Genomic DNA, 14,137 nt, shown 5'->3' with positions numbered 1-14,137 from the left:
TTAAAGTTTTTTCTCGGGAATACGAAAAATGATGGCACATATGTACCATTAGCACATATGCTTGCACACATCGTTCCCAAAACTCCTCTTTCGCCGCTAGTTATTTTGCCCACTTGTTTCTGGCCACAACAGGCCATTATTTTAGGAGGCTTGTGTACAGTCGTGACTGCAGTTTCGTCGCAGTTGTATATTTGATTGGCTGTAAAACCGTGTTTCTCAATAACGTTACGCAGGATTGTAAAAAATATACTAACGTTGTGCTTATTAAAGCTTGTTGCTCGGCTTAAACTTGTCGCCTCAGGTGTGCGGAGACTTAACTTATGCCTAGCTCGGAAAAGTTTCATCCATTCCTCTCCCGCGCATTTCTTGTCGCTCCAAGATTCGGGAACAGGTTTTTGATTTGAAACTGCAAACCTGTAGGCAAATAGTCGACATTCTTTAGCAGACAGCCCATAGCACATATTTGAGGCGTTAATCAAATATTCTCTAAGCAACTGCTCTTCATCATCAGTAAAGACCTGAGTAAACCCATGATGTCTTTCAAAACTGAAACTTACTTTATGATCTTCCCCTGTATTTCTATACTTCGCCACATATCTCTGTAATGCTGACTTAGTCACTTCAAATTGACGAGCGGCTTCTCTAATTGTTATATTGTTGTTTATAACAGCTAATACTGCTTCTTTCATTTTTTCTCCATTTTGCATACGGTCTTCTTTACTCTTTCTATAGGATGCATAGTTTTTCCGCGGCCTTTTCTTGTTATTCATTTTCTGTAAGCAACAATACGTTGTTCAGCTAATTTAAAATATTTTAAGTGGATACTGGGACAGTCCCACTATGCAACTCACAATTGTCCCACTATGCACTTTATAATTTGTCCCACTATACAACCACCCACATGTTTTTAGGTTAAAATTTGCTACTTCAACAAAAATCATGATCCAAGCAAAGTACATCAAAACTTACCTTCTAGATCCTTTAGGCAATATGCTCAAGGAAAATCACAACTTTAATACAACAAATAACCACAAAATACGACCTAGTTCAATCAAGCAAAAAAAAAAACTTTAACACTTTAGTTTGCTGCGTATGTTGGTTTACGATTGACCGCGCTTTTGGCGGCGACCGCGACATCGTTTTCCTAGATGTCACCACATGTATACAACTGTGTAATGTATTTAAATTTTTAATTCGAATAGTTTGCGGGAAATTTGATTTGTCCCAGTATGGAACCTGACCCAGTATACAACAGTCTCCCCTACATTTTCCACGGAGTTAATGTAAGAAGCAAACACCTGAAGGTGTCATAATTCGCAGCATTACCAGATTTCCCGTGATATTGCAGTCAATTCCAGAAATTGTACTCATTAATCAAAGCCGCATCAATTCTAAAGTTGTATATTAGGAGGACATGCACTGAGGTAAAGCCACGAGATGCGGTCAAGTTCGGCGTGAATTTCCTCAATAAATGAAACCGCCGCCGCGCGCCGGCACGAATTCAGACCGCACATAGAAAAGGAAAACACAAAATCATGTCATACCGACAAGCATTATTCGTACAACTCTCGAACAAATAAACCGTACACATATAACTGGGTAAATTGGGCTCGTCTTCATCCATCGCGATAAGCTTGTAAGTAGATGAGCAAAGAGACTTCTAGACCGGGAAGTGACGCCAGATACCGAGCCACAATTCAATAGCGTTCCCATGAAAAACAATAGGTTTATTATTCAACAATGTATTCAGTCTTCAATGTCAGCAATTAACAATAGTAGTCTGTATAGGGAGGAAATGGTGGATAGATTTAGTTTTTGCCGAGTTAGATTTTCGAGTTCCCACAGGTTCATTTTTGTCCTTTGAGTTCACTTGTCTTTGGGTAATCAGTTAGGATGGTGCTCCGTAGAACAGAAAGGTAATGTACTTAGTTGTAATTGATTTATATTGTAGATTATGTTGCCTTCAGCTATTTGTAATGCAGGGTAAAGTGATTCTTGAATTTGGTGTAATTTGCTTTGAATGTAAAAGTGGTTCCTGTTTTGATTTGTTGAAGATTGACCAGTTATCAATTTTCATTTGTTTGTTTTGAACCCATTTGGATTGATTAGCGACTTCGTTTCTTTGGGTATGAATCAGCCTTTTTTGAGTGTAATTAACCGTTTCGCCCTTGTAGAGATACATGCCGGAGTGATAAAGATACGTAGCGGCATGTATTTCGAACGACAACTTTAGTCTAAGGTTACCGTATCCAGGATCTTAGATACCTGCTAGATTGGAGGAGGTCTGGCTAATTAATGATGTTTATTTTATGCACTTTATGTAAAAGACTTCGGAATGTATCTTTCACACATGAGAAAAGATTGAGGGTGTTTTTTAAATCTATTTGTGATGGCCATCCTTTAACTTATCAAGTTTGTATTGCATTAACGTCAGATTTCAATAGGTCCAATTCAAGAGTTACTTACTCGGATTATTATTCTTTGTATAACTTTTGTAGCTGTGTTGTAAAATGTGTTTAGCGTTATCCAATATTACCTCTCATTCTCCAGATTTTCCCTCTAGATTTCACCTCTGTGAACAGTGAGTCGGAATTTTCTTTAGTAGGTACGGTTCTTTTGTCCGACGAGTTCTAGGGGAACCTGGCACTTTTTGGCTTTAAATGTATTCTGTCTAAATTTGTAGGATGTCTTTCGGCCTTTTGATTCATTTTTACACTTTTGATCAGTTCTTTAATAAACTTTATTTGTGTTTCAAATTCAATTAAGCGTATTATTTGCGTTCCGCCTTTCCGATAATTAGCATGGGTACGAGTGAGTGCAACCTGGCCTTCCACAACGTAGGGGTTCCGGCCATTGTCGAGTGTGAGGTTTGTGTTACTACGCCGGTGTTCCGAGCTCGTGTTTTTCCCGCTTTCGTTAGCGCGGGAGCTGTCGACTTGGGTACCTACATCACAACATATACAAAATGTAATGCTAGAAATTATGAAGCTACACAGTTTTTTGTGTACGCCCCGCCATAATACAATCTCTACAATAAATCATTATCGGCGCTGGGCCATCGATGTGGCTGCGCTGCCATGGCTGATTCCAGTGTTTTGTACATCGTATTCGGTTACGCAGCTCACAATCTCTTTGAAATACGGTCGGAATCTTGATCCATATTTTCAATAAGCAGGGCCGTATGCAGGAGTACGCCAGGGCAGGTTGAGCCTGCCCTGGAAAATTTTAAGCCTGCCCTAGTCTGGTTTCAAAAATTTTATTTATAATTTCCGGGTGTACTAAAAGTCTAAAAATATATTTTGATATAATTTCGTTTGTACTCGTAAGATTAGACATACACATAAGCAATGACTATAATTCATTGCACTTTGCATTAATGCAGTCGCACCGCACCAATGCCTTGTATTTCTTTCGTTTGTGTTTTGCGCGAACTGTCTTCAGTCTTGAATTAAAACACTACGCTATGCTATAGGAAGTTATTTGTGCAATTAGCAATTTTGATTGCAGTGGATTGTGGAAGTCGTAACGACCGACGGTGTCAGTGATAGTGATTGTAAACTCTTTGCGACGGCCGGCGCTTATGTTATAACTAGGTAGGTAAGAGGTACCTAACTACTGTGAAATTTTTTCAAACGTAATTAGTGAAGTAACTTTTACTAAATTACTTTTATACATGATTAAGGGCCGAGATATCCAACTCCTTATAAACTACCTATTAACTATTAGGAGAATAGTGTATTTATTAGCTAATAAATAATAACATGGAGTTCCATTGTTATTTATCTGCCTAACAAATATTAGGTACCTAATTTCTCATCTTACCCAAAATGGAAAAGTTGGCAATTCTGATTTTAAGATGTTATCATTAAAAAAAAGATGGTCATATAGAAATGCATGCATGAGTTGGAGTGAAATAGTGGTTTATTGACATTTGATGGACAACTTAACCTATATGCAATTCAAATTACTGGTGAATGAGAAGCTTTGATTAATTTAATAAATTACGATGTAAGTAATTGTGACTGTTATGCAATAAATTATTACCTATTTTGTATATTTTAGTTATTTCTAAATGGCGACAAAAAGACAGCGGACCACCAATTTTAGTGAGAAGGAGGTGCGTCTTTTAACGGACATTTGTTTGAAGTATAGCAGTGTACTGGAGAATAAAAAAACGGACGCTGTGACATGGAAAGAGAAAAACACTACTTGGGAGCAAATAACGGCGGAATTTAATTCTCAAAATGAAAGTTCTAATCATCGAGACACGAAAAATTTAAGGTTAAAGTATGACTGCCTTAAGAGGGAAATAAAAGCAAAAAAAAGGCCAAAAACAAACTTGAAATTTTAAAAACCGGCGGTGGAAAAGCCAGAAGGTACTCCTTACACAGATTACGAGGAAAAATATTAGACGTGATCACATTAAGTGTAGAAGGGCTACCGTGCCGACATGACAGCGATAATGCATTAATTATAGATAATGGCATAGATATGGTAGAAACGTTACCTTTTACAGCAATAAGTAATTTGGAAAACATACCTTTCGACATACCACTGTCAGAAATTGATATTGCCGCCCCTGTTGCACGTGAGCTGGAAACGTCTATTATACCCAGCACGTCAAAGAAGTGGACTTCTGGGAAGAAGAAACGTCTACAGCCACAAGAGAGGCAGTATTTCAATAAAAAATACGAGCAATTACCAACAAAGAGACACACACTAATTACATTGCAAACGAAAATGCAGAATGGGAAAAGCAGTTATTATTAAGTAAAATCAAATTTGCGGAAGAAGAGTATATGCTAAAAATGAAGCTGTTAAAATTAAACATTCGTAAGGCAGAAATAAATTTATTGCAAGCGGAAAAGGGCACATTAGAATAACAACACACAAAAATCACAAGTGATCATTAAGAACAAGTATTCCATTCAGTACCTTCTAATATGTATAAAAATGTCTGATAATCTTACAATAAACCTTGAAAATAATCTATATACGGTTGACGAGCATTATTTTCTACGTTTACTGGTGCAATAACATTATTGTCCTGGTCAATTTCTATGTCATCTAATTCCATAGCTTCATTTTGGTCTCTAGCAATGTTGTGAATTATTGCCGTAGCTACAATAATGTCTTGACACATAGGTAATTTGTTCCGCAGTCCCAGTGACAAAATAGGAAATTTCCGTTTCCATATACCAAATGTTCTTTCAATTATTGTCCTTGTTCTGATTTGGCATTCATTAAAATAGTGCTCTGCGGGATTTGTTGGATTATTAATTGGAGTAATTAAATAGTGACAGAGAGGATAACCGCTGTCGCCTAATAAAATGCTATTTCCCATTTCATTGTTTTCAAATTTCATACGAATTGTTGAATTCCTAAATATATGGCTGTCATGACTTGCTCCCTGGCCAACGACATACAATATTTCTAATTTTATAGTTTGCATCACATACAGCTTGGACGTTGATAGAAAAAAACCTTTTCTGTTTCTGAAATTCTCAGCATGTTCACCACCTAGGTACAAAATATAGCTAACACTTCACTATCATATAAGGAACGAACCTGGATTTTGGATTCTTATGTGTGTGCAATCAATGGCACCAATAACTCTAGGAAACCTTGCGATAGCATAGAAACCTTGCTTGATTATTGTCATTTCCTCAACGGTATCTGGCATTTTAATGTACACTGGGCTTAATTCCGCAATAGCCCTTGACACTCTTCTTATAATTTGTCCAGAAGTGGTTCGATGTAAACCTCCAAAATCTCCAGCTACTATTTGAAAACTACCACAAGCATAAAACCTAAGAGCAACTAGTAACTGTTGTAAAGGTGATACAGCATGATTTCTAAAACGATAAAAGATGTGGTATACAAACTAATTACCATTACACGATTTACCTATCTGTGCGATGTCTTATATTGTCTTCAATGAGACCATTAATGTGAAGTGCAGTATTTTTTGTCACTCTAAAGCGATTGAAAAATTGTTCCTCATTCCATCCATGGAAATTATCTTGTCTCTCCCTAACCATATATCTCTGGCGATTTAATCCTAAATCTTCAATTTCCTGCATCTCTATTTCATCATCCAGTTCATGAAAATACATTTTTTTTAGATCCTGCAATTGCTTTTGAGGTTAGGTATACAGGGTGGTGACTTGCGTAACGCATCATAGGGATTTCAATGTAAAATTCATAACATGCGATTATTGGCTCCCCAAATTATTTTAGAGCAAAAATGTATTAAGGTTTTTTGTAGGAAAAAATTTTTTACGTCAATCAACCCTATTACTTTCCAATTTTTTGCATAATAAAGATGGAAAATTGGAAAATAAAACCCCCATCTTTTTCAATAATCTGCGATGCCATGGAATTTTCTAAAACAAAAAGATATCCAGTTATCAATTAGCAGCAATTCGAAATGGATTTTATGATCGACTTGGTTACTGTCTTGCAGTTAATGGTGACTTATTCGAACATTTATTGTAAATTGTTATATTAGGAAACCGTTTTTAGTAATTTGGTCTTTCTTTATGTTGAATTCGCTGTTCTAAATATAATACTTTTCGATAGAATTTGATTTGTTTTATAGCAGACATTCCATGGCATGACGGATATTGGTGTAGTTTTTGTATTGTGGCGGCCAGCGCCTAAAACATATACAATTAAGCACGCCGAGACTACCCCCAGCTCGGCACGGCAGTCAAGCACGGCCGAGAACACCCCGGAGACATGCAAAACGGTTTCTCCCCACTCCAACAGACGGCCTTTATAAGGCGAGCCAGCAGCAGAATAAATCAGATGCACCTGTTTCCTTATAGCGGTCATCTCACTAATACTGTGTTGTCTCATAGCCAGTATTCAATTTAGGGCAGTGTTCTTAATAGCCTGCCTCACCAACCGGCGTTCACCGAGCCCGATAAACACAATCAGGTTACCCCAGCCGGCGTTCACCGAGCCCGGCATTCCTACCAGCATCCACCGCGGACAGTACGTCGGGCCCATGCCCCCTACGACGCCCAGGAAGGTGAAGCGCCAGCGACGAAACGAGGTCCGCCGTTTCTTCCAGAGGAGCCCACTCCCGACACCCGTTTCGCTGCTTCCGCCTAGCCCGACGAAACCACAACGCGCGTGGATACTACAGCCCATCGAGCAGCCCGTTTCCTACGGCAACATCGACCCCGGGACCATAGCGACTAACGATCCCCGCCGATTTATAGTACGCGATCGTCATCGGAAGCAGCTGATCCAGCACCTGTTCGGGGACGACTAGAATTTGCATGTACTGTAATGTAAATGTAATGTTATGTAAATATAGGACACAATAATAAACGAGCACGCATACAACCAAAGTATTATAAAATTCCATGGCATCACCGATTATTGAAAAAGATGCGGGTTTTATTTTCCAATTTTCCGTCTTTATTATGCAAAAAATTGAAAACTAATAGGGTTGATTGACGTAAAAATTTTTTTCCTACAAAAAACCTTAATACATTTTTGCTATAAAATAATTTGGGGAGCCAATAATCGCATGTTATGAATTTTACATTGAAATCCCTATGATGCGTTACGCAAGTCACCACCCTGTATAAGTAAATTAGAAGCGTATGTCAATGGAAAATAATTTTTTTACTTTTGATTTTACTTACCTTTCACGTATATTTTACGAAGATTAATATCACAAGAAACTTTTGTAATTGATGGGTTTATACTACCTTATCAGGAGCTCATACTAGCTAATAAGATATTTAGCTAATAAGGTTAGTTACTAGGTACCTATTAATTGTTAGGAGGTGAAAATCCGTAAAAAACGTTTATTAGCTAAATAAATTTATTAAGTAGTTGATTAGAAGGTGGATATCTCGGCCCTTAGGAACATTTTCTAATGACCTGTTCTATAATTTCTTTTGCAAACAAATCTGAGATGAGAGCGTCAGCGAAAACCGAAACGTAAAGTCATTGCTAATTGCGCCAATCATCGATTGCATCTAGTAATTGTAAAAGCTATAAAGGAAATACCCACAATTAGGCAATACTTCGATCAATGCGCCATGCTCTACATGTTTTTAAAGAAAGGAAGTTTATCAAAATTTTACGATGGACACGTACTGTGTCGCCTTCTGGAACAGCGCTGGAGCGATCATTTGGACGTTACTCGTCTAATTTTCAATAATTATTGGAAAATAACCCAAGCGCTAGAAAAAATATCGAAGAGCAGGGATATCGACGGCGATTATGTTGTAGAAAGTACTGGTTTACTGAAAATTATTCGCTCCAAGGAATTCCGATTTTGCATGGTGTTCATGAAAAAAGTGTTAGAAACTATTCATCCTGCTGATAAATTACTTCAGTCGCCCGAAGCGAGTTTGACAGACTCTGTTGTACTTATAAAATCCGTAGTAGATTCTCTTACTTCCTACAGAAATGAAAGCGTTTATAAAATGATGGATGAAAAATCAACACCGATTTCAATGTTGCTGACGATGATACTCACACTTCCAGGAAAAGACAAAGAAAGACCAACACACTCCTTAAGGACTACCTAGTATATGATAAAACGGGCGAAAGATCAGAAGAGGTAGACCAAAATGAAGAATACTTCATGTCAATATTTTATGAAACACTGGATGTTATCTTAACTGAAATGAAAGTAAGATTTGAAGACAACAATGAGCTGCTAATTGCAGTTTCCAGTGCTGAAGATGAAAATATCGATTTAGACAAAATTAAATATTTGGAAACTTTGGGTGTAAAACTGCCATCTCCAGAAGAAATTGTAGTTGTAAACAGATTTATAAACGCTCAAAAGAAAGAGAACCCTGATTTAGCTGTCTTTGACATAATTTTCCAGCAACGATCAACTTTTGAGAAAATTTAATCAGCAGAAGAGCAGACGACTGCAACTTTTCTAAAATAAATAACCATATTCTTCGTATTTTTTTTATGTGTATAATTATGTAAATATAAAATATGGCTACTCTGTCAATGTCATTCTGATTTCAGATTGAGTGTATACATTTACGAACAAAACAAAATCAATGAAAGTACTGCAAAAAAACTACAAGCTCTTTACATTTTGATATAAAATTTCAGTCTGCCCTGAGTTTTTGTGGGCCTGCCCTTATTATAAATTCTGGCTACGGGCCTGTCAATAAGTCATTTACAATTAAACTAAGGCGGCTCCAGACTCACGCCGCGAACACCCGTGAAGCCCCGCGAACGCGAGTATGGATGGTTTTCACGCGTTTTCACGGAGTTCACGTATCTTCGCGTGGGCTTTCCCGTTTCGAGTCTGTCTTTTTGCTCGCTTCAAAGAGTTCGCCACTGTGAAAGCGAATTTAACTGTGAAATAATTGTGAGTGTGGAGGTAAATTTTGGTCCGTGACGTTCGAGGTTGTTCGCGGTGTGAATTCACGGCGAAGCCGGCATACTCGCTTTTCGTCTCGATATAATTATACTCCTTTTGAGCCTCTCGCCGGGCAATGTTGCGGAATTTAAGGTTTCGATTTCGACCATAATTCGATCTCCAAACTTGGTGCCGATTACGCCGACATCAGTAATTGGGTATTTATTTCCGATTTCCAGATCTTTTGCATTTATGAATGGTTTACAATAGGTCGATGAGTTCAAGGAAGCGAAATCAAATTCTTCCATTATTATGAGCAGTAAATATCTGTAACAAATAAATAACAAACAAACAAAATTAGTCATTAAAATCATACTCACCAAATAACGCCGCAAACTAGTTCGCTCGAAGCACTGACTGAGACGTTAACTGCACTCGGCTTTTATTTCAATTTTTATCTAATCATAGCGGATGCAGCATCCTGTCAGTGTTTCTAGAAATTTCTGAGCGGAAGCAGCATCGTGTCTCTTATCTACATCGAAATGTATTTAAGCTGGCATATTTCAATTAAGTCATTGCATTTGTATGTGCATGTGAGCAGACTGTCTCAACTACTACTTCAAAGCAGAAATCCTCTTTTAAGCAGCGAAAACCAGGTAAGAGCATTTTATCTTAAATAAAACTTTAGGCATTTTAATGAAGATATTTTAGGAAAAATGGCTCATATTTTAGACAATGTGAATACCACGCTTGAAATGATTGGCCATTTCTATAAAAATTATAATCTCGGCTCTGCTAGCAAGGTTCCAAAATTCATCAACATCATCGATGCCAATCTTAGGTAAATCCAATCTTCGCTAGCAGAGCCGCTAACGGTTGGAGATAAACGGCACCTTGCAGCTGTGGCTGGTAAAATGGAACGCTACAAGGTGCTTATTAACCAGTTGGGGAAGTCTATTGTCGGCTCCTCCCTAGGTAGAAGACCGTTGGTAGAATGGTGAGATTTGGCGACCGCATTTAAATCGCGTGTGAGTACCGGTATTATTATTAATCTAGGACATAAGACTTTAGGATCATTTTTTAACGATAGCTGTAAGTTATTTATCACTAAGATTAGAGACATCTATCCCACATGTAATAGCCCGCTGAAAACAAATTTTGAGTTTTATGCGGAATTTGTAAAGCCCTCGTTGAATAAGAGTGATGAAGCACTAGCATGTAGGGAATTTAGTTTTTTAACGAAGAATTTTACTATTTTATCTAGCGATTTAAGTGAAGCTGACTTGAAGCAATTGTTTAATAATAACGCGGTGGATTATTTGATGGAGCGCTTAATGCAATTTGAGGAACAGGACAGTGGGTGGGGTCTGTACAAGATAATTTCGTTGGCTGTGAACGTAAACAGTGTGACTTTAATGCAGGCCTCGTCCTTTATAGAATTACCTAAAGAAATTCAAGTTAAAAAAGCGGTCATCAGCGGTGTTCAAAATAATGATGAAGCGTGTTTTGGATGGGCGTTGTCATCTCCCCGCTACCCTCTACACCAATCGTATCTCTTCTTATCCATATTATGCGCAAATCTTAAATTTTGATGGTATTAGCTTCCCCATGTTTTTAGACCCAACTCCAAAAATTTTTAAAACAAAATCCCAATTTATCTATCAATATTTACGGCCTTACTAGAAAAACGCAATCCGATTATGTCACTGTTCCCATTTATCTTAACACCGAAAAGAAAGCGAATCACGTTAATTTACTCAGGATCCAGCAGAATTATGATATTGAGAATAATGCTACCGCTAACAATAATGAGGAACCCGATGAAGCGGTTCGATTTCATTTCTGTTGGATCAAAGATTTATCGAGATTGGTACGTTCACAGTTGACGAAGAGACATGGAAAGCTGTATATTTGTGATAGGTGTCTCCACTATTTTAGCTCACCGGATAAACTTAATACACATGAGTTAAATTGTAAGTTAGTTAATAAGTGTAAAATAAATATGCCAGAGCCCGGTTCACATGTATATTTCAAGAACCATGGATTCAAACAGACCGCCCCTTTCATCATTTATTGTGATTTGGAATGTTTGGTACAAGATTTTCGGGTAGATGAGACACAAAACACCGTAAAATATAAGCAGCATAACGTATGTAGCATTGCACCTTTGATAATTCATTGTCGAGGTTCCGCCTGCAGAGGGGTGAGCAATGTATTAATTGGTTTACCAGTGAACTTGAGGAAATTTCAAACAATTTACAACAATATTTCATTAATCCAGTGCAAATGGAAACGTTAAATGATTTGCAAATGTTGGGACATAATGCATCCACCTGTTGTCATATTTGTGAAGGGCCCATTTTACCGCCCCAGGTCAAAGTTCGCGATCACTGCCACTTTACAGGTCGGTTTCGCGGTAGTGCCCATCAGGCTTGCAATTTACGTTATAAAGCACCACATATGATACCCATATTTTTTCATAATTTTAGTGGATAGTCATTTTATAATTAAGGATATTGCTCAAGCTATTCCTGGGAGAGTCACGCTGCTACCTAAGAATAAGGAGCGTTACATTTCATTTACTAAGAAAATGGAGAATGCAGATGTCGAATTCAGATTCGTATCGCTTCATGAGCGAATCATTAGATAATCTAGCGTCCTATTTAAAGTTTGACGATTTCAAAATTTTGCGTAGCACGTTAAGCCATTTAAATGATGAGCAGCTCAAACTTTTAACTAAAAAGGGCGTGTATCCGTATGAATATAGGTAAGTTAGGAAAAATTTAATGAAACCAATTTACCGGAAAAGATACAATTTTACAGCAAGTTGAGGCAGTCGCACATTTCAGATCAGGAATATTCGCATGCTAGAAACGTTTGGCGTAAATTTGAAACTCAAAACTTGGGCCAATATAGCGATCTTTATCTAATAAGCGATGTGCTTATACTTGCAGATGTATTCACCAATTTTAGAGAAAGTGCATAACAACGCATAAACTCGATCCAGCATTCTTTTTCACAGCGCCCGGATACACGTGGCAATGCATGCTGAATTACACCAAAGTTAAACTCGAGCTGCTTCACAGATGTTGATATGATGCTGTTTGTTGAAAAAGGTATAAGGGGAGGCATAACGCAATGCTGTACGAAATACAGCAAGACCAATAATAAATATCTGAATGGGAAGAATTACGATCCTACTAAACCCCCTACTCATATCATGTATATGGATATGGTTAACTTGTATGGGTGGGCTCAAAGCCAGTGTTTACCTTTAAACAATTTTAAGTGGCTTAGCGAGGCTAAATTAAAGTCATTAACTCCTGAAGCGATATTAAATGTACCTGATGATGCGGTCCAAGGTCTCATTTTAGTGGTGGATTTATCGTATCACCGGCAATTGCACGATCAACATAAATCGATTCCTTTCTGCGAACACCACACTCCACCGGGCGCTAAAAATAAGAAATTGCTGGCAACCTTGCATTCAAAAACTAGATATGTTATTCACTATAGAAATTTAAACCAATGTCTTCAAGCAGGTCTCATCCTTGAAAGAGTTCACCGGACTATTAACTTTAAACAATCTTGCTGGTTAAAACCATATATAGACTTCAACGCAAGGTTGCGAGCGCAAGCTACTAACGGTTTTGAAAAAAATCTATATAAATTATTAAATAATGCAAATTTCGGAAAAACGATGGAGAATGTGCGGAACCATCGCATTATTAAGCTTGTTACCCGGTGGAGTGGTAGATACGGAGCCAATTATTATATATCCCAGCCCAATTTCCATAGCAGAGAGATCTTCGATGATGAATTATTGGCTATCGAGCTATCCAAAACAGAAATTCTATTTAATAAACCGCTATATGTTGGGATGGCAATATTGGAGATTTCGAAAACTAGAATGTACGATTTTCATTATAACTTTATGCAGCATCAGTTTAGCGCCGACCGCTTGAAATTGCTGTACATGGATACCGATAGCCTCGAGCCACCGATTTATACTTGGATATTCGTACAGTCACCAAGTTTGAATTTAGATGGTCCCATTATCTTTATATTGTGGAACATTGGTAAGTATGTCTTTGAGGTTACATCTTTAGGTCACTTTCAACTATGGCCGCTTTCTTTACGCTATACGTAGAGTAATGATTGATGGTATGTTTCAGCATTAACTTTTCAAAATCCTTATTATAGAATTCTTTTCTTTGATCGGTTTGTAAATTGACTGGCACTCTTCCTTCGCATATAATAGCGGTCATGTTTTTGCTCACTTCACTCGCATTCTTCGATTTTAGGGGTTGCGTCCATAGGTATTTGGAGTAGCAATCAATTACGGTTAATATATATTTATAGCCTCGATTATCTTTAGAATATCGCGTGAATTCGGCCAAATCAGCTTGCCAAAGGTCATCACGATGCTTGATTATCGTTCTTTTTCGCGGAAATTTTTTTCTTGCCGATCTGTGCAATTCCTCGACGACGTCGAGCTTCGTCATCTTCCAAATCACTACCGATAAATGGCGGAGATTTACGCATAGTCAATTCGGCAAAGTCCGTCACCGGACTCATTCCTAGTTTTTCGCGAATTTCATCCAAGTTGCGCTCCATTTCATGCATGACATTCGTATGACCATCGGTGATTGACTTAAACGATTTTACAAACATGTGTAGGTATCCATTTGTTACGGCATCGCCATCGTTTTGCTTTCAGACTACAAGGAGCACAACAACAGCAGATGAGTACCGTCGGTCAATCTCAGTAAGTTATTT

At 37.8% G+C, this 14,137-nt stretch overlaps 2 protein-coding genes across 3 annotated transcripts; one reads left to right on the top strand and one right to left on the bottom strand.

Moving 5' to 3' along the window:
* Positions 1-4,966: 4,966 nt before the first annotated feature.
* Positions 4,967-6,181, bottom strand: LOC116165682 (putative nuclease HARBI1). Its single transcript, XM_031480335.1, has 3 exons — positions 5,908-6,181; positions 5,569-5,855; positions 4,967-5,520 (listed from the first exon to the last, which is right to left on the bottom strand). The coding sequence occupies exons 1-3, from the start codon at positions 6,114-6,116 to the stop codon at positions 4,967-4,969; spliced, it is 1,050 nt and encodes a 349-aa protein (XP_031336195.1). The 5' UTR covers positions 6,117-6,181.
* Positions 6,182-7,612: 1,431 nt separating this feature from the next.
* Positions 7,613-14,127, top strand: LOC116171640. Of its 2 annotated transcripts, XM_031488608.1 has the most exons (3): positions 7,613-10,014; positions 10,070-13,437; positions 14,079-14,127. In XM_031488608.1, exons 2-3 carry the CDS (start codon positions 12,453-12,455, stop codon positions 14,105-14,107), a joined length of 1,014 nt encoding a protein of 337 aa, XP_031344468.1. In that variant the 5' UTR covers positions 7,613-10,014; positions 10,070-12,452; the 3' UTR covers positions 14,108-14,127. The 2 variants fall into 2 exon arrangements, with proteins under 2 accessions (XP_031344468.1, XP_031344460.1); XM_031488600.1 differs by having other exon boundaries at positions 10,070-14,121.
* Positions 14,128-14,137: the final 10 nt, after the last annotated feature.

The sequence above is a fragment of the Photinus pyralis genome, unplaced genomic scaffold (genome assembly GCF_008802855.1).
Source record: "Photinus pyralis isolate 1611_PpyrPB1 unplaced genomic scaffold, Ppyr1.3 Ppyr1.4_LG1, whole genome shotgun sequence".
NCBI classification, from domain to species: Eukaryota; Metazoa; Arthropoda; class Insecta; order Coleoptera; family Lampyridae; genus Photinus; species Photinus pyralis.
The sequence above is the reverse complement of the archived record's forward strand: the minus strand, read 5'-3'. Positions and strand labels throughout refer to the sequence as shown.